Below are 24849 nucleotides of genomic sequence, written 5' to 3'. Positions count from 1 at the left end.
ATGTTTTAATTAGCTCCATCTTACTCTGCACATCAAGGTTATGGGAGATGCTCAAAAAGTCAAACAGCACTGGAAGGGCTTCAAATTTAGGCAGCAGCGGAAACAGTATGACTGTGCATTACTGTTTGCATAACTTTGTGTGAGTGCATGGAAATATATATTTTTTCCTCTTTTCAGCCACAACACAGTTACTTTTTAGTCAATAAAAAAGGGGTAAATAGAGAAAGATCGAATGTAACTTGACACACTAGGGGATCTGAGGTGATGTTTGAGGTGTGGACTGGTTTCACATTAAATCCAAAAAAAGATTAAGCCAAAAATGTTCTCTGGAGTCAGTGCTCCATCTTGAAGAGAGCTTGTGGTTTACTCATTTTGACTTTTTATTTTACTCTGGCCAATTTTATACAACGTTGTGTTAACACCACGAATCAAGACCCTTCTCGGCGAAGCACTCGATCCAGGCCGCGTCCTTCCTCCCAGCCTCTCCTCCCCCTCTCAGCTCCAAAAAATCCGAAATAGCGGGCAGCACACAGCCAAAGGGCTGCGGCGGAGAAAGCCTCCGCACTAAGCTAAACTGACAAGAGAGGAGGAGACTGGTGCAATGGAACGCCAGTGCTAGAGCGCAGCCATGTACAGTGCAACACTTCATTCACCCAAACAAACACGTACTTACACACAGGGTCAGCATGAGCCGATTCTCTCGGCTGGTTTGGAAAATGTGTGGCAGAGGGAATATGAGAAACACCTGCACGCAAAAAAAACCACCAGAAAGGTGCCCCGGCAGTAACAGGGCATTGTTACACTCTGCTGTACCGCGCAGCTCCCATTGTGAATGTGTGCAACTGTAGTGCAGCTGGAACAAAGAACAATGGCTCGGTGGAGGCAGTGAACTGGATAAATAAAGGGCTACAACACAGAGATGCACACACACAGAGAGGATCACACGCACAATACATTCAAACACGTTTGGCAGCAAAAGAGGACAAGAAGACGGAAGCAGTGCTGTATAGTGTCGACAAGCTTGTTGCTCTGAAATTCTGTCTTTGAAATGTTGGAGTGTGTGTTTGTGCATCGCACTGTGTTTTTTTGCACAAGCATGCGTGTCGAGCTGATATGTTCTTGCGGAGGGCCGGGCAGCGACATGATTGGCCAACACAAACAAACAGAATCATTCCAAGGGACCAGAGGGCAGCCAATAGCCCCATGAATTCACAGCACTCAGTCGCAACAGTCTGGTAGAAAAAATATACAACAACAAAAAAAAAAAAAAGATATACAAAAACATGGAAAACAATGAGTGATGAGAAAAATAAGAAGGAAAAATACGAGCACAACTGTGGGACTTGTACAGGGATGCTGAAATCAATAGACATTTAAAGCAAGTTCGAAGCATATTTGAGACAAAACCAAAATGTTTTGCGCTGACACTAATTGTCAGTATTATAAATCCAGTCGAACATACTATCTTAACTATCTACTCGCAAATATGGCACACAGACTTCATTGGTCGCCCCTTAAGTCCTCCATGATGAATGCTAATTTCAGCTTTGGTTTGGATTCAACACAAAAATGTGTGACTCTTGAAGTTCCTTCACCTGCGGCGTCGGATCCCCGCCATTTTGCGTCAACCTAAGACCATCAAACCAGAATAATAAGTGGGAAACGAGATGGAGACTCTGATGTTGGCAACGCGATGAATCCAATTGAAATTGCAGGGACATAGAGTATGTGATTCATTGTTGAAGCTGACTAGAGCCTCTCATAACATCAAATAATAAACTCGACGCTGAATCGTTTTTCGGCGAGCCAAGCTCGAGAGGTTGATTGGCCGGGTTGACGTATAGGCTTGCGTGACAAAGTCAATGAAAGATGTATAATGTGAGTCCAGCATGTCTGCCTGAAAAGCCAAGCATGTCTGCGCATGAGGGCAGCAGCTAAATCACTTAAGCGAGCGAGTGGAGAGTGATAGAAAACATTCGACATGAGATGGGAGGCCGGGCTTTGAACCGGCGGCCAAGACCATCAGCCACCGGGGAGAGCAGAGGAGGAGGAGGGAAGGGACAGAGGAAGTAAACAAGGAGGAAAAGACACCGTTATTCGGAGCTGCTGAGGTCTGTGCACTCAAACAAAGTAGAAAATTCCCATTTTCTTTAAGGCTTACCGAAGTCGTATTGAAGTATCTGAGCAGGACACTCAGGCCTCAGTATGTGTGTGTCCCTGCATGTTTGTGTAGAGATTTACTGCGTGTGTGTAATTATAATAAACATTATGGTGCATGCCCTGTTTGAGCGCTGTCTTGATAAATGGAGCAAGAATGTAAACCTGGTTCCTCCTTGAACGTACGGCAGAACAGCTGCTTGCATTTTGCGAATCGCACGCAGGCGAGAACACACACACACACACACACACACACACACACACACACACACACACACACACAGAGAGAGAGAGAAACTCCGTTTGCTGTTTTAGGATCAAATTATGGTTGCAGGAATTTCACACTGATGGTAGATAGGAGCGAGTTCACCTGCTGCAGTCTGTTCTAATGACAGATGAAAGACCGACTTAGCGAGATTAGATCTGGCCTCACATTCTCTGTGGAAAGGCCGAAGCCTGCCTCACAAAACATACAGTAATCCAGACGATGACTGACGCGTGAATTCACATCGGCGGAGTGTGAAAAACACAAGGGTCCGCTCGCACTCCCGCTCGCAGGCGAAAGATCCGATGACATCTGCGCTGATAGCGATGATGAAATATCAAAATATGTTCGAGGCAATATACACTGGATCCTGTGAAATACCTAATGACACATATACACGGCCGCCATCAACCACACACACTCCCATGATGGCAGCACACACATGGTGACCCATTGCCGAAGCCAGACAGAATTCATGGGCTTCTTTGAAGGCGCCACTGAAAAAACAACATTCTTGCCATACACACAAACACACCCTCACACACACACACACACGCAAACATGCGTACACACATGTACACAACCCAGCAAGATAATGACAGTCTAATACTAGAGTGTACTCTATTAAAGCCCTTAAACACACTTTGGAGTCTGTATAAACAAAGGAAACTGCTCTCATGCATGCCCTCTCTCTCTTCCTCTCTTCCTCTCTTCCTCAAACACATACACACACACACACACACACACACACACACACACACACACACACACACACACACACACACACACACACACACACACACACACACACACACACACACACACACACACACACACACACACACACACACACACACACACACACACACACACACACACAGACGTCTTTTCAAAAAATGTTGAACAGCATTAAAATATCAAATTTTGAAATAATGTGCAGTTTTCTTCCCAGGTTAAAATCTTACCAAATGGGTTTAGGTCTCGATGTGTGTGGGTCTGTGACATGTAACCACTTGAGAAACCACAGCTCAGACATCTGCCTCTATCCGTATTATTTGCCTGTACCAGCGTAAATATGTTTTCATCTTCCCCCCCGTCTGCACGGTGACCTAACCCCACGCAGTCATCTATCTGTTAACACAGAGGGCCTGCAGAGCGAGCTGCTCGCTGGGGCCCCCGACGGCTGCACACGGGACAGTGGGGGCCTGTTGGTGCAGCTGTCCCATTCCAGGGTAACATAAGACCTTATTAGAGTCCATTAGACCTCTCTGAAACTAATAAGAGATTGTCAAATACATCCAAACATTCACACAATTCACAGGGAGACAGGAAGCGAAAGGAGGGTGGTGGGATGGGGGACAGGGGTCTGCCATTTGTCTGCATAATGTCCCATTCACGTATCCATAACTTTTCCTTTTTTTAAATTAAAAAGGGTAATGGCAAAATTTATGACTTAAAACTGCAGATATTTATTTTTATTAATTCAGTAGTATAAAATGTGAAAACAAAAAAGTGTTGTGTCCGTTTAATTTGTTAATATACTTTAGATCAAGTACGTGAAATTGAATGTATATATATGCCTCCGCAGTAAGGAGTTATTCTAATGATTAAAAATGTTTAGCAAAAAAAAAAGACACGGATATGAAGTAGAGAACAGTCTGTTTTTTTAATTTAAATTTTTTTTATCTCATTCTAATCCTTGTTTTTTTTGTAATTTCAAATATGTGGGGTTGTCACACGATATATCCTTAAGTTTACAGTCGGTACATATAACTGAGACAGGCTCCTCCTGAAGACCCACGGCCCCCAGAAAAAGAGTGTCCCTTGGCCCTGACAGCAGGGGCTTGACCTGGGAGACCCTCTTTGATCTTTAATTAACACCGGGCGCGGCTCAGCAGAGGAGAGAGAGTTAATGAACATGGGAGCATTCTGGGAGCAGCTACAATAAGTGGGACTGAGAGAGCTGAAGACAGACTGCGTCCCTGACAAAGCTTTAACTGTGTGTCACCGTGGAACCGCCGCAGCGAGGAGGAGGCCGCTTTTCGAACCGACGCCGTATCTGGCTTCCTAACAGAGCGCGGAGCTGAGAAAAGAGGAGCGCATATAGAACGAGATGGACCACAGCATCCTGCCACAACAAAGAAGAAGTGGGGTTTCATGGCACATGCAGCTGGTGCTTGTGTCCCCTTCGCCAAAGCCACTGGGAGTGGTTTTGATGTGATCAAACTAAATATACATAAACACAAACCAGAAGAGCATGAAGTGAGCAAATGTATATAAATACAGCATCTATTGTCATTTTATGCGACACACCAAATGCACTGTTCTATTTTTAATTTAAACTGAATTTAACACAAATGCAGGGCTCTGTGAAAACTGGCTGCACAGGAAAGGCCCCTATACAGAGGCAAAAATACTAAGTAATAAGTTTAATTGATGAAAGCTGTAAAACTATCAACAGAAGCCACACAAAGGAAATTTAGTTTTTCAAATGTAGTCTAGTTCTTTTTTTTATTTTATTTTTTATTGTCTGTCTGTGTTAATATATACAGTGTGTTTATTCCATTAAGATCGAAAGGTTTAAAATGTGTTCAATAAATGGTGTTGTAACCAAAAAAAATATATAGACACTGTTGAGAAGTTTATAACCCATTATACTGTATTTTTTAAAACATAACATAACATGACATGTGACCTCTGAGCCCACGGGTTGCTTGATCCCAAAGGGGAAATAAAAGCTGGCATATACAGGAATAATTTAGGAGGAATAATAAAGTAGCTTTGGTGAAATGACATGAGGAGAAACAAGAACTGTCAAAGGACAAACGCAACCAATAAACAACTCGTCTGCATCTGCAGGTAGGGGATGTGTCGCAGAGCAGCGTGTCAGTCCACAGATGTGGCACCGCGTCGTATAGCGCCAGGGTCCGTCCTAAAGAGACCCCATTCCTTTTAACGTTACGATCCACTCCAACAATCAGCTGGCAAAACCTCGAATCCTCTGCAAAGCATGTGTGGTGATTATGTAGCAGACGGAAAGAAAGTCGACGGTCAGGATGGGATGAAAATTAAAGGAAGCCAGACAAATACTTTTTGACTTTTGACAACCGGCCCCCGAGGCAACGACAGACTTTTGGGTGACACCGAGTATCTCCAGACGTCAGTGTCTGCCCACTCATGCCTCCAGTAACACCCGCAACCATCACCGCAACTACTCCATTATTCACCATCCACTCCAGCCAACTCCTTTCTTCTGCATTATCAGTCCCATCCTAGCTCCTCTGGTTAAGATCTTCCCATAGCTAATGATGTGTCACAGAGAAGATTACAATTCCACTACTGAACACTGCGACCTATAGCTCAAAGACCCAGATAGCACAGGACACACGTGCATGGAAATCGAAACGCACAAGTACAGACTTATCCATCATCACCCTGGAGATTTTTTGGGGTCCGTTTGAAGGCAACACACACACACACACACATACAGTACTCCTGTGTGCACACAAACATTCACGTACACACACGCATGCATAAAGGCTGGACGTTTGGCATCAAAGGTTCTGTGCTGACAGAAATGAAGTGTGAGAGTCTCCACATCAAACACTTCACGTCCACAGCCTTGGCAAACCTCGCATTGTATCTCACACACAGTATCGTAAAATAGGACGGATGTGGAGGCTGCCGTTTCCACTAAGAAATAGACGCATGAGGGAAATGAGATATTACACATGGAGAAAGGTGGACAGCAGACGGATGAGAGGTCGACATGGAAAGCCTGAGATAAAATGCACGGCTGAAAAGAAGACGTGTCTTACTTTGGCAGGTGTTGGTTCGCTCCTCGTACCCGGCGTTACACAGACACTTCCCAATCGGCACGAGCCACTCCCCCTCTGTGCTGCAGTACATTCGTGGCGGCTCCTCCTCTTTGGAGTGATTGACACATGAGCCTTTGACCTCCACCAGCGACTGGGAGTCCATGGGCACCGTGTCAGGGAAGGAGGCCAGGTTCCTCACGGTGTACGGGCACTTCTTAAAGTAAACCCTCACTGAAACCAGAGCTACGCAGGCGCCCACGTCCTGGAACGCCAGGTAGAAGCCCTTCCTGGTCATGGGACCCACTTCGCGCACCTCAGTGTTCAGCTTCAGGATGCGGTCGCCGAGGTCCATTTGGGTGAAGCTCTCATCGGCGGCAATGGTGTCGATCTTGGTGAACTGGTGCTCCCTGAAGTGGCTGCCCTGGTCGTCGTCCGCCTCCAGGTAGAGGAGGTTGAACGTCTCCTTGCAGGTGCCCAGGACCAACGGGATGGAGTTGCAGTCCCTCAGGGTGAACTTCAGCTCCACGTAGATCTTCTGGGCGGACTGGCGAGGGATCCAGTTGGTGCGAAGCCAGTTGTTCTGGCTGTACTCCATCACGTTGCAGACCTGGAAGGTCCTGATCGGAGTGTAGTGCTCATCCACCCCGCTGATCTCTTCCCACTGGAAAAGGGATGGAGAGAAGGAGAGGTGGAGGAGAAAAAGATAGAGAGAGAGAGAGAGAGAGAGAGAAAACCAAATACAGGAGAAATAAAGAGGGCAGATTAAAGGGAAAACGGAGAGAAAACGCAAGAGAAGCACAGCGAAGGATTGTCAGAGAAGCAGGCGGAGTTGTAAGGGCAAAACAGGAAATTTGAAGAAATGATAGGTGAGTTTGAAAAGAGGAAATAAGAGAAAAGTAGAAGAGGAGGGAGGGAGGGAATGTGGAGTCAGAGAAGGAGGAATACGAGGGAAAGAGGGGGAGATAGCAGAGAGAAAAATACAGTTATATCCACCCTGTAAGCATTTACAGATGAATTATTTAGATACAGATTCACTCTTGCCGAATACTAAGCATCTAATAAACATTTAAGGGTGAAAAAAAAAGCACACCACCAGATCTCTTATAAATTACTCAGATTAATTGAAAGCAAACTTGCTGCCTTAGCCAAATTTTCTAGATTAGGGCTCTGTGAAAATATCTTAGAGGGAAAAAGAAAAAAAAACATCTCAATCCTACTAAATTTGTGTGAAGTTGCTTGATTGCTGTTAAAATATTAACAAAATCTCATAGTGTTTCCCTTTTTCCACCCTTTGACTAACACGTTGTTTTTCTCTACAAGTGAGGACTTTCAAGCTGCAGTCTTGGTTATTTGCATCACAGAACTACTGCTACTGAAGGAAAAAACGTGCTCAATCCACTAGGAAACAGAAAAGAAACTACGGAGTATAGACAGATGTGAGTGTATACCAGGAGCGTTCGTGTCTATCTTACATTTTCCCTCCACTGGGAGAAAGCAATGAGAGAGGAGAGGAGAAAAAGAAAGCCGGGGTCATTCCTTTTGAATTCAACACAGCGGGAAGAACTCATTGATCATACGCTTTGGCTTCGCTGTCCGGGCGAATCGACGCTGAATCGGAGCGACGAGGAATGGGCAAACACCTGAAACACTGGGCTCATTGTTGTTAAAATGACAGTCATTAGAACGAAGAGATGGGACTAAGTGTTTAAATGGATGCTTTTCTCTGTTGTTTTTCTTCTTTTAGTGAAAGTCAGAATGGATGCATGCCTGAGTGAGCAATGCTTTCTTCAGAGAGAGAGGAGAGGGAGAGAGGGGAACTTTCTGGGTAAGTGGAGACTGAACTAACGCTGCTTTTCACACAAGAATTAATGGAAACATAAACCCACGTGCACATACGCACTCACATAGGGCTCATGTGAAGTGTTTAGAGTCTCATAGCAGGCGAGCACAGCAGGTGCTTTCAGCCTGAACACAGAAATTAATGACGAGCTAAGAAAGTCAAGGTTTTCTATTACATGTTTTTGTGCGTGTGTGTGTGCGTGTGCGTGTGTGTGTGCGAGTGAGTATGTGTGTGTGTGTGTGTGTGTGTGTGTGTGTGTGTGTGTGGGTGTGTGTGGGAGTAAATGGTATCTATGAGCGTCCGGTGTTTTCAAGGAGCTCTCAGGCTGAAGGATGGCCACTTGCTTTTCATCTCACAGTAAAGTTAATGAAACACCCGTGAGGGGAGGCGAGAACCGGGGACGAGGGGAGGGGGAGAAATTGAGAGAGTAAAAGAGAGCGAGCTGAAAAACAGCAAAATGAAGAAGGAGGGAGAGGAGAAGTGAGAGAGGAAACTAGAGGAGGGGTTGGGTGGGGGGGGGGGGGGGTTGTGCGACTGCATTGGTGTTTAGTCTCCCCCGTCATGCTTTGCTTAGCGTCACCTCATTCATCAGAGTAGAAGCCCAGCTCTCCGTAGGTCTAACAATAACAGGGGGTAAGTAGACAGAACCGAGTGGGGCTTAATACAGAGGGGTGAGGCTGAACTCGACATCTCACCCCGCCTCGCTAATAAGCGCTCGACGTTGAATGTATAAGTATAAAAATGATGTGATGACGTGCAAAAAAATAAGGAATGCTGACAGACTCTGACACAACAGAGAGGCGAAGACAAGATCTCCCACTAGCAATCAGTGATGCTGTTGACATTCTGTCTGATAAGATAATGTACTTACTTGAACATAATGAAAACAATGTATCCTACCCGGCTGCAGCTTTATATACAGTGTATGATATATTATGGTTATGGTTGAACATCTTTCTCTCAGGATTCAAAGCAGCACAACCAGGGATGTAACCTTTTTTTTTTTTTTTGCAGATGTGACCTGTCACTGCAGTTGCTTAAAAAGTAGAAATGTTAGCTGCTAAACAAAAAAATCTATACCCAGAGATAGAAAGGTTCACATTTGGTCCAAATTTCCATGAAAAAAATATAGGACACTCATATCAGTGAAAGTGTTGATACTCCAATCTGAACACAGGAAGTTGCAGAAGAATGTTAGGACGTCACATTCGGCAACTCTTTTGTTGCAACATAACGAGAAGCATAACAAACTTTTTGAATGAATGTCTCAGTAAAGCCAATAAAGGTTTCAGTAAATGAATACTTAGGGTATCGTGGCACAAAAGTGAAATTTATATTTGAATGGTTATGTGCAGGAACTTGAAGAAGATTATGGAAAGATCTGGGTCTGGGTTTGATATCGAAAAATACTGATATTTTCACTTTTTTCTGTTCTAAGAAAAGCCACAATCTTTTCCCTGACCCTTGCCAATTTTTTTTTTGTGGTAACCTTGTGTGCAACACATTTTTTTGGCACTGTGTGGAAGAATGTACCACTTCCTTGACTAGAACATCAATTACAGTTCTTTCGAAAATGAACTCAGCAAATCATATTAGTTAAACATAACTTCTGAGAGAAATTGTGGTTTTTACAGCGCAGCCTTTACCTCTCTTAGAAAATGTATAATACATTGAAAAGTTTCCGCTTCTCTTCCTATATCACACACTAGTGGCAAATAGTAATTTGGCCATGTGAAAATGTGAAAAAATTAGAGTTCTTTTAGAGCTGGTTGTCTTTATGCATCTTTCTATCTACCTCTCTTTGGTCAAGGATCTGATGAAAGATGTAAGAGGATGGAGCAAATGTAAGTGGAGCAGGCATAAGTGTCTCCCTCTGGATCGTGTCTATACTCGGCCTCTTTGTTTCAAGAGCCTCTCCACTTGTTGAGCAAATTATCGTTACATGTATATACAACATTAAGTTCCCCCTCACCCTGAGGGTGCAGGGCATGCATGTGTGTGAGTATACAAAGTGTGTGTGATGTAATACAATGCGTAAAAAAATGGGTGTGTTTGCGAATATGGTCGATGTTGCATTTACTTTCCTGTTTCCCATGAAAATGTTGTGTTTGCATGTGTTTGTGAATGTGTGTGTGTGTGTGTGTGCGTGTATTCTGTTGCATGCAGATGTCACCGTGAGCCGCAGTAATGCCGTATTCCTTCATGGACCTTTCATGTCAAGCACAATGATGCGAACCGTGCTAAATCTAAAGTTACTGCAAGTGATGGGTCTTTGAAACTGCCTCAGGGAGGGGTCTGAAGTTTATCGAGCACAAACACACACACACACACACACACACACACACACACACACACACACACACACACACACACACACACACACACACACACACACACACACACACACACACACACACACACACACACACACACACACACACACACACAGGGTTCAAAATCAAACCAGTGTGTGTGTGTGTGTGTGTGTGTGTGTGTGTGTGTGTGTGTGTGTGTGTGTGTGTGTGTGTGTGTGTGTGTATGTTAAGTATTATATATCCTATTCCAGAGCAGATGATTCGACTCGAGCAAGTCTCTGCCAAAGTAAATGAGACCTCCGCTACGACGTGAGGATCCCACTGGAGGACAGCATCTATTACATGGAGCTACCCTCCTCACCTCCATCCCCAAACATTACATCATAAACAATGTAGTCCTCCAACCTTTGGAATCACTTCCCTGGGTTAAGTCAGCCAATGCTTGTTTTATCTGCCCCTCAGATTGACAAGGAGGAAGAGAGAGTGAAGAGATAAAGAGATCTGAAAAGGGATTCTTACATCTATGCTTCTGTGGGAGTGAATTGCACTGCCCATGAGTCTCAACTGCCACTTTTACAAAGACGTGACAAACCACATACACAAGACCGGTTGATCTTCAGAGTTGGAAGCTGTTTTCAGACATGTGCTGTAGAAAATGTCTGGACGAAGTTTTTGACGTTCAGACATGATGAACGCAGCAGGAGATTGTCGGAGTCAGACACGTTCACAAAGGCAAAAGAAAATCTCTGTGGCATCTGGGTAGAGCAAGTAAGGGCCACGACGATAACTCACCACAGATTTCCCTGCTGTATTCTCGTATTTTTGGACATTTGCGGACATTTGCATTCTCGCATACAGCCGCTCTGTAGAGATTCAGGAAAATGTCTGTACTTCAGTGCATGTCTGAAAGCAGCTCTGGTGAATTCTGGCCATTTACTTCATGAGCATCCCTAGTGCCAGACAAGAGCATCGGGGTTGGACAATTCTACAAAACTCCACAGTATATTTAATGACAATGATTTAAAAAAGAAAACAATCCAGCACCACCTTTTATGACCTGTACTTCTCCCTTTCTGCAATAGGTGGAAGCTGTGCCACCAGCAGAGGCAACTCCCAATGGGATTGTATGGGACTGTTTGTGTGTCAACCAGGATAAATAAAGGTCTAACGTGAGCAGCCGCCCCCCTTGTTCCTCTCCAGGGGGGCGTAACTCACCTCTCCCTGCCCTCTAATTGATATATAACAACACTACGACCCTACACCGGTCCTTGTGACCTCTGACCCCACCCCAACCCTTGATGGTCACAGCTGGGGCACAGTTTGGCGTGAGCTCGCCACTGGTCCCTCTGATCTGTGCTGTAGGTAGGTGCGTCGGCTAAAGGGACAGTAAAATGGACTGTGGTAACTCGATCCGCTCAGGACCTTAAAACTACTGCAACAGGCACGTCTCAGAATCACGGAGTCAGCATGCCAGTGCAGCCACTTCAAAGACGCGGAGGTCAATGGGAGTTAAGTTGTTTGACTAGTATAGGGTAAGAATGCACTGAGGCCAAGACTAGCTGAGGTTTAGGAAACAGGAACATCCTCTTTTCCAGCGTTTAACAATAATGGCTTTATTTCTTTGTATGCACAGGATCGACGAAGGGGTTTTTGGTTACAACCCATTTTTTGTCAGCCCTTGTGATGTCACTCGATCAGTAATTAGCTATGGATATGAATTAATGTCGAATCTACATCATAATAATAACCGTTTGGGTAATGGAATACAGGTTGCAAAACATAAAAGGGATATATTAAATGACCTTGTTACATTTAATCCAAACTTTTCATATAAATGCGAAAGTAGCCTAATTAGGGCTTCATAATTAAAAACATGAGAGATAAAATCACAGTCTGTGCACAATTGTCCATTATGGTTGTGCAGCTGGAGAGAGGGGTGGGGCTAAAAACTGGAACGTCCACAACAAGTATGGGGCCAGCTTATGTTTTGGGTTCCGCGGAGGTCATTGTGGTCACAGACACGACAACTGCAGCATATCAGTCAGAGGACATTTCATCAGCCGGCCTTACCAAAGGGAAACCTGAATGCACACTTCATTCCTCCTCATCTCCCTCATCCCTCAGCCCCGCCACGCTGATTATTGTTTATACCTTGCCCAAGGACACATTAACAGCAATTGCTGAAGGATGATGAAAACAAGAGAGTCCACTGATTGTGTGTGTGTGTGTGTGTGTGTGTGTGTGTGCATGCGTGTGTGTGTGTGTGTGGTTGTGTGCGTGTGCGCATTCAAACATTTCTGGATGGGATGGATATGTGCACAGTAATCACCATGTTTTTTTGTTTCTTTTGTTTTTAGGGAAATAGACCAGCTTGTTATTAATCAATGCACTTTTATGTATTTTCAATTAACTCAAAATAAGCACATATGATGTGCCTCCATAACAGTGTGGGTTATTTTTCTGTATATTTGCTAAGGTTACTCTTACTATAAAGGTGTAATGTTTTAATTGCATGGGTAGTAATTATTCACAATTGGGGTGTAATTTCTGTAATAAAAAGTATATTAAAAATAATTTTGGACATGTTTTAATGGTTGAGTGAGAGGCGGTCTTACCAAAAAGAAAGCAACTTTGTTTTTCATCCTCCTCTTCCTCCTCCCTAACCTTGTCCTGTTAAACCTTGTTTATGGGTGGACTTAACTGTACTCACTCTCTTTGTGTCTGTCTGTGTGTGTGTGTGTGTGTGTGTGTGTGTGTGTGTGTGTGTGCGTGTGTGTGCGTTCGTGGGAGGGGCTGGGGGTACAGTATATGCTGGTCAGGCTGATTTAACAGACAGGGTGGCAGCAGAGCACGGAGGGCTTTAAGAGCTCTTGGGCGACTAAAGAAGTTGAAGTTGCAGTCCATTCCCAAAGAGCAAAAAAATAAAATAATAAAATAATTTTAAAAAAGCTAGCAGACTTAAGTGGTGGACCTCGTCCAAAATTAATATAACGCCATACGCATGTGCCCCCACCCTTCTCTTCTAGACCTGAGGAATGGAATGTGAGTGTGGGTGTGTGAGTGAGTTTGAAATATTTTTCATTATTCCCGACAGTATATGCAGAGTTCACACACTGCGACCGCTGGCTTTTTTTTTTCTATAGATGCTTTTTTTCAAGCTTCTTTATCATGACACAAAAGTTCAGTGGTGCCATTGTTATGTCGTTTAGAAAGAGCCTCAACAATCCAGTGGAGAGCATTGGCTTAAATATGTACTGTTAAACAATTACAGAGAAAATATTTCACTGCATTTACACAGAAAATTATCTATCTATTACGTCGACAGCAACTTGCACATTGTAAACTATTTCTCATATTTTGCCAGTTGTATTTTTTTTTTTTTGAATAGCCCTGGAAAAACAGGACTGCCGTCGTATCCCCTTATGGCTCCTATGAAAAATGGACGTCACTTTTTCATATGTCCATTAATTCTATTTTGTATGCAGAGCCCGTGTCTGGGGTGTTGGTTTCTTGCTGAAGAATACTTTCAAAGCATGCAAGAATGTAATCTTTAACACTCTTTAGTCTTTAGTGAAGGACTAAGCCCCCTGGACACTGCTCAGCAATCAGCCTGCCTCCCAGACAGATAAAAGTATATCTGGATCTCTCACACACACACACACACACACACACACACACACACACACACACACACACACACACACACACACACACACACACACACACACACACACACACACACACACACACACACACACACACACACACACACACACACACACACACACACACACACACACACACACACACACAAGCATGCCGGTCGGTGGCTCCGGAGTGAACATCCTGGGGAGGCTAAGCTCTTAATTTGTTCTGACCAGAGCACGTTGTGTCTCGGTAGGCCAATAGCAGCGGCCTCACCATCAATGTGAATGACTGTTTGTGCGTGTGTGTGTGCGCGCGTGTGTGTGTGTGTGTGTGAATTCTGCCACATTATGAGAAATCATTTGTGGGCCGCAGTCTCCCAGGGCAGGCTGCTTATCGGAGCCAGTCAGTGGATGACGTGAGTAATTACAGATGATTCACCTTGAGCACTTGATCATCAGCAATATCTCTCTCTCTCGGTCTCTCAATCATCCTTACTTGTCCTTCTCCCTCTCTCCCCAATTCTCTATACCTCCCTCTCTTTTCATCCCTTTCACCTCGCTCTCCCTGTCTCCCTCCTTTTGATCCTGCCCTATCCTCTCGCTCCAACTCGCTCTCTTCCCCTCTGAAGTCATTTTCTTCTAAAAGTGACATTGGCTCCCATTCCTGCAGCATTTTCATGAACTGTACAATCAAACGCCCTTTCTTCTGAACTTGTTCAAAGCAAAATAAGTTGAAATAAAGCAGACCTCACTTGCAAACACTGCGTAACCTCCAACACACATTCCACTGTCCAGCGCTGGACCAGATCCCCGATATCGATGTTTACTTTCCGACTTGCTCACACGTGAATAACATCCATCAGCACAACATCAATCTCTCCCTTCCATTGGTCACGCAGTTGTCCTCTATGGCCCGCAATCGTCTTTGGACGAATGCATTTTAAACAGCCTAAACTTTTTCCTATGGACCTTCGTTATTTCTTCATTTTTTTTCATTGAGGTTGAACCTCGTGAAGAAAACTTCACATTTTGACGGTGCCAGTGGTGTATATGGCTGAGGGAAACAAGGTTTGGCAGCTCCACGGAACAAATGACTGGATTACCTTAAGCCACTGCCAAGGAGTAATTCTAACACTTAATAAAGGAAAAACGAGGAAGTGTGCTGGGTGTGTGTGTGTGTGTGTGTGTGTGTGTGTGTGTGTGTGCCTGCCTGCCTGCGTGTGTGTGTGTCTGTGTGTGCGTGTGTGCCGGTGGGCCAGCCCCGAGGCACAGTAGTCCAACTACTTAGACAAATAAACACTGAGTGAGAGCCCACTGGAGGGACTTTGGTAGCGGAGAGAGGCTGATAGATGAGGCTGCATAGATTCTTTCTTTTTTTTTCAAGTGTATGGGACAATGTTGCTGCAGCATTTGTTTTTATGAAAGCTATGGAAGACTTTATGAAATCTGAAAAAGTTTGAGCAATGCAGCACAAAAAAAAATTAAACTTTTTTTAAAATGACTGACATATGAAAGAATGGGTATAGAAGTTAAAAGTTGATGAGTGTTGTGTGAGAGTTAAAAGACTAGTAACTGTATTGAAGCATATGTGACAAGACACAGTGAGGCGACACACATTGTCAATTGAGAACAGAGGGATTAACAAGTAAAATCTCAATGGAATTACAAAGTGTAGATGCAACAGCAGTTAAATGCGATCTCTGTTGTTGATGTGATATTTACTTTAAAAGGGGCTAAGCTTATCGACATTCTTATGTGGATGCTTTTGTGTCTACAACCTAAAATCCGCTAAGGCCTTAATCTTACTTTAAACACACACACACACACTCACGCACACACAAATACACAGAACGCCCGCACATGCACACAAGCACATTTTCCCTTAAGCGTCTTGAGCATATGGCAAGCTTCGAATGCTTAGCCTTTAACCTCTGAGGTGGAGAATGGACAAAAAAAAAATGTCTAAAGAAAAGTGGGTTAATCTGCACTCGGCTCGTTGGGTCGTCATGACACTGTGAGAACGGCAGGAGTTTGAAAATCCTGGAGTGGTGTGTGGCTTAAAGCCCACATGCACTCCGTGTAGGTAGACGGATCTATCTCCCGAATGTAAAGCATATTAAAAAGATGATGTGGGTAAATATAGAGAAAGAAAATACTCACCCCGTGCGATGGGTAGGAAATCCATCCTAACTCCCCCTGGCTTGCTTTCGAGTCTAACAGGTTGACTGTGGTGAGGAAGAGGAAGAGATGGAGAGAGAGGGGAAACAAAGAGAACATATAAGTGTCTAGTTCTTGTTAGCCCCAATTAGCCCTTATCTAATCCCGCAGGAGGGAGCACCAACCTCGAGCACTGATCATGACTCTGTTTACTCAGCTGCCACACACACACACACACACACACACACACACACACACACACACACACACACACACACACACACACACACACACACACACACACACACACACACACACACACACACACACACACACACACACACATGCACAGACACACACAAACGCACTCTCTCTCTCTCTCTCACACACACACACACACACCATATATCGTGTGTTAACCAACAGTGAGAGCTGTCCTGTCCTACGCATCAAAGTTGACGTTGGCTGGACAAACTGGCCAAAACACAGATATCCTGAGGAGGTATTGATCGAAAGCATTTCAAAACCCACATCAAGAAGTTCTTATTTTAATGGGGGGGGGGGGTTCATTCTTTTGACCCATCTTGACCGCCGCCCCATGCGCCCACGGTGCCTGGACTGTAGCCAGGTGACGCAAAAACAGCGTCAAATCTAAATTCAGGCGTGACTGCCAGTTTCAGAGGTGGTCAGCAATTGAATTGGGCACTCCGAAAACAAAATCTAAATCCATTCATAATGGATGGAAATACAATTTCGCGTGTGTGTCCTGCCAAGAATGATCTCTCTCTTTAAACAGAAACCAGGCGGCAGAGAAAGAAATCCATGTCTAATACAAAAAAAAAAAGAGAATAATTTGAAACAGAACAAAATAAGACAAGGACATCCATCGGCATGATGCATCGTGCAAGTTGAGGCTTCGGGTTAGCAAAAGTGGGCTTCACATGGTGAACTGTGCTGTAGCAGCCATGTCGGTGCCGTACTTTTAGTGTCAATACTGGTAATTGCCGACCTCCTCGGGCGAAAGTCTCCTGCGCACAATGGAGAGCGCAGGTGACTTTTGTGGGCACGTGAGGTGATTCTGCTCGCCAATCCGTGATATGAACATGTCAGCGAAAATCAATTCTGACATACAGTACCCCCCCCCCCCCCACAAGCGCAAGAAGAAAAAAATAAAAAAAACATAAGCTACAACGTTTTCTATTCTTAGTACATACACATGGCTGTGGTGTGAATGATTGTCATCGAATACACCTGTCAGTACGGGCCATGGCACACTGACAGATGGGCCGCGAGCGGGGAATGCCGAGGCGGCCTCGTGCTCCACAGATTCCCCACTTCTCCTGCGGTGGTTAGTGAGACCAGTGAGAGACAATCGTTTCACTTCTTGGAAAAAGAAAAAAAAAGTAGTGTAGTGAACATTTATTATGTTACATTTTAAGGTTAACGCTTTAACTATTTTTTCTAGATTTCTTAAAAAAAAGATAACAGAAAACTAATACTTAGTGCTCACTTACTGTGAGATGAACAAATCAACCCAGTGAGAAATTGTGGTACAACTAAATTGTGTTGTTCATTTATTAAATTTTGTGTTTGTTTAAATATTGCTTTTTTATTTTTAAATTGTCAAGGTGGATTAATCAGCTAATGTAAAGCGGGTGAAGAGCAATAAAGTTTCCCTGTTCAAATGGTTTCTGATACTGACTCAGCCTCTTCCTCCTCATTGTCAGTCCACAGCTTAAGACACACACAAACAGCTCTACCCCTTACAAAATAATTAAAAGAAAACATACGCACAGAAAAATAAAGCCACAGTGCAATTAGGGCCCTGCAGCTGCATATCTATTCACAGTGAAAAAAAAAAATATGTAGAGTACAATCACCCTGTATTCTCCCATCCAACGCTTCAGGAAGCAGGAGTGTACACATGTCTGAAGAGCGTCGGAGAGAGTTGTTGTGGGTCATGAAAGAAAACTATTTCAGTCAAGGTTTTTTACTCCTCACAAGCAGCATTAAGTGCGTTTGCAGAGAGAAGATGAGATGATTATCGTCTCACACAAGAACAGAGGTTAAGATGGAAATCACCACTTTCTTCAGGCGGGTCTGATAGAAAAATATTTTAAAAACAGAGCCTGAAATGGAGGCAGGGAAAGCAACACACACACCCACACACACACACACACACATTAACGCGCACAGAGATTTATTATCAAATTCCAGGCTCCAGATTGAGGCTCACCTGAGCTGTAGCCGTGCTAAGCCACTCGGCCCGTTGAGTGGCAGTAGACACATTCCTATTAGGGTCTAATGAAGCTATCTGTTCATGTCAGATAATAGCAGCTCAGCATCCAGGGCCATTGCTTCAAATTTACATTTCTCAACGAGCCGAGCCCACCACTCAAATTGAGCTGAGCGGGGGAATTTGAGAGCAGAAAATTAGATGGCTCTCATATCGCGGGAGGGAAAAAAGCCCCCTCCAGCTGCACTCGGCATGGGGAAGTCAGCGCGCGCGCACACGTGCACACTCACAAATAGCATGCGTAAACACGCAAGACTGTGCACAGTTACGAAAAAACAAACACAGAATCATACCAATCTGAATATACACCCATCCGAGAACATCTACAGAATGAAAGGATGTGCACACATCCACACTTAAAAGTAAAAGCATTTACACTCACACACAGACACATATATGCACACATCACACTCTGTATGCACGCACTCTAGAGATGCTCAGCAAAACATGCACATTTTCCCGCACATGCGCACTGGAATCAGGCACAGAATAAGAGCAAACAAAACAGACAGTGTTTCTCATGCTCGCTCTATCTATCTATCTATCTATCTATCTATCTATCTATCTCTCTCTCTCTCTCTCTCTCTCTCTCACACTCTCTCTCTCACACTCTCTCTCTCACACTCTCTCTCTCTCTCTCTCTCTCTCTCTCTCTCTCTCTCTCTCTCTCTCTCTCTCTCTCTCTCTCTCTCTCTCTCTCTCTCTCTCTCTCTCTCTCTCTCTCTCTCTCTCTCTCTCTCTCTCTCTCTCTCTCTCTCTCTCTCTCTCTCTCTCTCTCTCTCACACTCACACACACACACACACACACACACACACACACACACAGAGAGTCAGTTAGCAAGCTAGCGTCAGCCAAGCATATAGTCCCTGCCCCATCAGGGAGTGCCTCTAAACGGGAACTCGGAGTATTAATAGCAAACTGAGTCAGCCAGTCTGGGAGGGAGCAAAAACATCACAGAGGTAGAAACAGGTGAATCGATATATGACACATACCTATAGGCCCACCATCACACACACACACACACACACACAGACACACACACACACACACACACACACACACACACACACACACACAAAACAACAACCCACGGGCGTAGAAAACACAAATGCCATGACCAACCAGCAAAATCTGGGGGAAAAAAGAAAAAAAATCAACCGATGGGATACTGTGTACCAACCAGCCAAAACCCAACTGGCACCTTGCAAACACAAGAGCACAGCCATGTGGCATGAATCCTCATCTTGTCGTTTGCTAGTGACCTAGTATCATTTGGCATGTGTTGAAATATTCACACGAATCACTGGAGCAAAGATCCACACAGCGTAACTACATTTTGATGTCCGTGTTCTCATAATGCAACGGCTGAGTTCACCGTTATGACGTTATTTGGCACAAACGTGTAAACTTAAAGCCACCCCCCCCCCCCGCACCCAACTCTGTGGCACTCGCTCACTAGCAGCCCGCAGTTAAAATATGATGAAGGAAACTGGTTCCCACGCAGATGTACATGGGAATGTAAGTCTCCGCGTTGGACGCAATGTGTTGGATTAGTGGAGAGGCTGTCGGTCAGAGACACTGGTATAAAATAGAATAGACACATGCATTCTGTTCCAAGGCTTCACATCTAATAGTGAACGAAGTGGATGGAACTTCGTCTTCGCAGCCTCTGGCTCTGTGCATGTGCAGAGGTTGGCAGGCCGCAGTGCAGGCAAAGCAAGGCGACTTGTGTCTGTGTTAAAGGGTGAAGTGTTCACCTCCCATTATGAATTATTCAAGTGCAGAGTCGCTCCGTCTGATGTTGCTGCTGCCTGCCCAACCCCTCTGCCCCCATTCCTGTTTCTCTCTTTCTTTTTATACCTCATACTTGGATGCCTTATAGCCTAAACACTCAAACAAAGGCGTCTACCACCCGTCCTGTACACACACTCTGTCATTTGTATAGCTCTACACATACTGTACCGTGCAGGCATTAACGAACACACCCACCACAACTTGTCTTTTATCGGACTCTGAAGCTTCAACCACCTGCTGTTAAAAACGAGGATGCCATGGGCATGGTGCCACTCTCCATCCTCAGCCCAATGTGTGGACAAGACGCGCGCGCACACACACACACACACACACACACACACACACACACACACACACACTGTACAGTGCACACGTCGAGAGAAGAGGAGGGGGCGTGTGAAAGCACACTCCCAGCACCTCCGACAGGTATAATGGCTCACAAACGCCCGTCGGTCCCAGCGGGACTGCTGCGCCGGGCTCCCCGGGCCAAGCCTCCCCACCGCCGGCTAAAAATATCAGAGGCCTCCCGGCGCCCCGCAGCGGGCCAGCGTCGCACCGCGCAGGGCTACAGCAACTCGCTACTCAGTCTGAGTCTTTCACTTCGATTGCATCTGAGGGGGGGAAATAAATCCAACAATATCCGGTGAAGTTGGAATCGATCACTAAACGATGTTCGCAGGGGTTTCATTTTTTTTTTTGTTTCCATTCAGGATGTCCTCCAGTTTCCCCAAAAAGTTTTACGCAGCTCCATTGCGACCAAATGAAAGTCACACACTAAATTCTATATTATTATTTTTTTTTAAAATACAAATTTGAAGAAGAACAATTGGTGGAGGCACAGAGACTCCTGGTCTCCTCGAGAGGGGAGAGGGGGAACAAACAGCACAGAAACATCAAGCCCGTTTCAGCCGAGGTTGGTTTTCCAGGAGAATATATATTCTCTGTATTTGTTTTTTTTTAATTTTTCCTTGACATGTCTGTGATTAATGAGGCCGTGGATGAATTCACCAACATGATCTGGCAACGAATATTGCAGCAGGTGATTTTACGAAGGTCGATTTTCATAAGTTTCACCAAGAGACATTTCGGAACTGCTGCCGCGGCTCTTGGTTGGATCAGCAGCAGCCCGTTCGAATGGAAAAAATAAGAAGAAGAATAATAAGGAGAAGAAGAATTGAAATCAAAACTTGACCCGTGTGATCACTGACCTGCGGACCACAAGTCAAACGACCTGGGTGAGGTAGAAGAGAGGGAGAGAATGATGGAGGCACTGCGTGTCATTTCAAACATTGATATCGTTTTACGAGAACACACACACACACACACACACACACACACGTGCAGTGGCTTTGAACGTGACTTCCATGGACCAACAGGTCAATCGATCCTACGTCTGTTCTCCATCGCTGCCTGCGATTGTACCCAATTTGACGAACGCGTGCGATCATCCACTTGGAGGAGAAGTGCGTCTGCAGCTGCCAGTTCGTCTGCGTGTCCGTGTGCGGGACCTCGCGTGAGTTTGTGTCTTTTCGTGGGAAACGATTCATATTTGCTCGTGTCCCGCCGGGAGCCAGCCGACACCACCGTCGACAGGGAGGTGACTGTCGACCCGAGTCTCTGTGGATCTGACGCGGCGGCTCGACACTGACACTCTCTGGCACATCGTGTGTTGGAAAGGTGAACAGTCTGATTTAAAAAGAGAACAGCTGATTGACACTTTCGTTGTTTCCTCTAACTTGCAAAAGTTAAAGGATCTCCCCCCCCCCCCCCCCCCCCCCCCCCCCCCGCCCCCTCTCTCTCTCTCACACACACACACACACACACACACCAACACCCACACAGGCCTACACACTCCTACCATTGGATTTCTGTATATTTCGGTTTGGGTGTATTTTACGCGCGCCTGGTTTTCGGTGCCAAGCCCTGCGTTCATCAGCCGTAGGTTTCAATAATCTTCTCCAAATGTGACCATGACAAAGCAAAAAAGAAATAAATGAAAGAGTTCCTCAGCGCAAAGGAAAGACTTGCAGTGTACAGGCGTGGTAGACCTTGACTCAATATCTATTTGCTCTGCCAGGCTCCTTTACGCGAGACAACAAGATGGAACGAGGTCCTTCTTTCTCTCTCTTCTTTCACGTTGGGTGAATTCAACATCCAGCAAAACGTTCAGGAGATGACATCACGGCGACGATTCAAACTTCTCAAAGTCCTTTCACACGGGTCAGCGTGGATTGTAATTATTTGTATTGATCCTCACTGACCCGTTCTTTTATTTAATTTTTTGTAGCTCATCAGAAACAACACAATCGACTGTTTATTTGTGTCCGCGTGTTCGATGGGGACTCCTCTACTCTTCCCTCTTCTGATGCGGCGAGAAGAACTCAACTTTTCAAACTCACCCTTCACCCTCGGGATGAGTTACTAACCTGCAGTTGTCTAGTCTGTGTGTCTGTCATCTAGCACATGTAATTACTGTGGAGCAGATTACAATCACCACTGTTCAGATTAATTATGTTCATAGGCACTGAGGTGTAAGTCAACACACACACACACACACACATATATATATATATATATATATATATATATATATATATATATATATATATATATATATATGTGTGTGTGTGTGTGTGTGTGTGTGTGTGTGTGTGTATAAACACACATATGTATAAATATTTTTTTCAAGAGGAAATAACTAAATTGTGCACATTGTGTGACCCAAATCTTTACTCAAATGTGTTTTTCTCCTCTACGACTAAACTCCCTCCACACGTATGTGTACGGTTCAAGAAGGGACAATTGTTTTTTATTACATTTTATTTTTTTTTATAAAGTTAAACAAATCGTTGACTATATTTGACGAGCGCAGTTTCACGTGTTGGAAGGAGTGACTGTGCTGACAGAGAGGACCGCTCTGCTTTATTCGTATTCTGCGGGTTTGAAGAAGAACTGAGCGAAACTTGCACTGGAAATAAACACAGATGTCATTTTCCATAACCCATCGGGTTTAAATAGTCGTTTCTCTTTATAAAAAATGTACAAAACTCAGTCATTATGTCTGACAATATCGTCAGTTTACAAGATCCCGTGTGCCTTACAAGTCAACCGCTTTTATTCAGGTCAAAACCACGAAAAAACTAAAAGGAGCCATCCGCGTCTTTTTACGCACAACGCGAGTGAAAGCTCATCTTGTATTTATTGCCTTTAAATCGGCGCGCCTGGGACTCGAACTGGGGCGTCTACCCCATAACGGTTTCTTGGATACAACAGATCAGCGCGAACCTCTCGTGGAAACACACACGGCGGAGTTTCTCCACATCTTCCCTCCGCGTAACGACTCCGCGACGCACGCGTGAGCCGCCTCGCCGTCGCTCCGCTCGTTCCACCTTCCAACAACTATTAACCCTCCGATGATCGCGACGTTGTCCCAAATCAGGGCTCCCGCGTCTGCTCGGCTGGATCCCGTTCGTCAAGTTGAATGTCAAATGATTGCCTGTCACTGATGAGGCGGCCCGACTCCGCGGCGAGTCTCCGTCTCGCCTTATTCGTGCGCTTTGGGTCAGTGTCGTTAGTGTTATCACTTGTAATTTTGGACAGTGGCACACCACTGGCCCCGACGTGTGCCGTAGCGCACCGTTCACACAAGAGAGCGCGCAGACGCGCACACACACACACACACACACACACACACTCGTCCGCCAGCCTTACCTTCGTTCGGGGGGTAGATGACGGGGAACGCAGGAGCAACGCAGGACAACAACAGAGGTAAAATGAAAAGGAGTGATCGCGGATTGCAATCCATGGCGGCGGATCAGAGGCACATAACTCCATGAAGCCACGGACTGATCTGAGAGCGCGTCTCCTCTCCCCCTCTCTCTCGCTCGCTCCGTCTCCCTCCGGCTGGAGCACTTTTCCGCTGGGTCCTACAGAGTCTGACAGACAGCAACGAGAGAGAAAAAAGAAAAGAAAAGAAGACAGAGAGAGAGAGAGAGAGAGAGAGAGAGAGCACAAGCCCCGCGAGTTCACCACAGGTCAGTTTCATTCCTGCGCACCACTCGGCCATATTCGAGCATTTATAAATATATCTAGATATTTGTTTTACTGCTCGAGTCGATCCAAAACTGTAATTTGAGACACTATAATCACTGGAATAGAGGCAAAGAAAAACATTAGGATTCTACCTGGGAACAGAGAAGGGTATGACGCCATGTGTCCCTCTCATCCACTGCTGTAATAATTCAATCACAGGTACCCACTCACTGTGTTCCTCACTGCTCCATTCTCCCAGGAAGTTAGTTGAATAATGAAGTTGTATAGGGTTTGGTTATTAACAGGATATATGGGACCTGCTGGTGCAGCTGAGTATCCGATGAGGGCAGGACCTACAGGCCTTTATTCCAACAAGTGAGTGTAAATCAAATGTACTTTTCTTTTTTTTTTACATTTCATTTCTTTTTTTTTTTGTTTTAAACAACGCAGCCAACAAGAACCTGCTGTTTTTAATATAACAGGCAAAAGTGGTCTGTGATTTTGGTCTATACATGAGGAACAACTTG

At 44.9% G+C, this 24849-nt stretch overlaps 1 protein-coding gene across 6 annotated transcripts in view; it reads right to left on the bottom strand.

Moving 5' to 3' along the window:
- The window catches only part of epha3 (eph receptor A3), a 126389-nt gene that overhangs the window by 68578 nt on the left and 32962 nt on the right, over positions 1–24849 (bottom strand). For 4 of the 6 annotated variants that reach the window (XM_035603838.2, XM_047337211.1, XM_035603837.2 and 1 more), the window contains exons 2-5: positions 24002–24225; positions 16203–16267; positions 7713–7724; positions 6241–6901 (exon numbers count right to left, since the gene is read on the bottom strand). In XM_035603838.2, the coding sequence (XP_035459731.1) occupies positions 6241–6901; positions 7713–7724; positions 16203–16267; positions 24002–24095 (832 nt within the window). In that variant the 5' untranslated portion in view covers positions 24096–24225. The remainder of the gene's footprint in view (positions 1–6240; positions 6902–7712; positions 7725–16202; positions 16268–24001; positions 24226–24849) is intronic. The other 2 variants (XM_035603835.2, XM_035603836.2) reach the window with 1 other exon arrangement.

This window comes from Scophthalmus maximus, chromosome 14, assembly GCF_022379125.1.
Source record: "Scophthalmus maximus strain ysfricsl-2021 chromosome 14, ASM2237912v1, whole genome shotgun sequence".
Taxonomy (NCBI): Eukaryota; Metazoa; Chordata; class Actinopteri; order Pleuronectiformes; family Scophthalmidae; genus Scophthalmus; species Scophthalmus maximus.
Note: the sequence above shows the minus strand (reverse complement) of the source record. Positions and strands in the feature narration are given on the sequence as shown.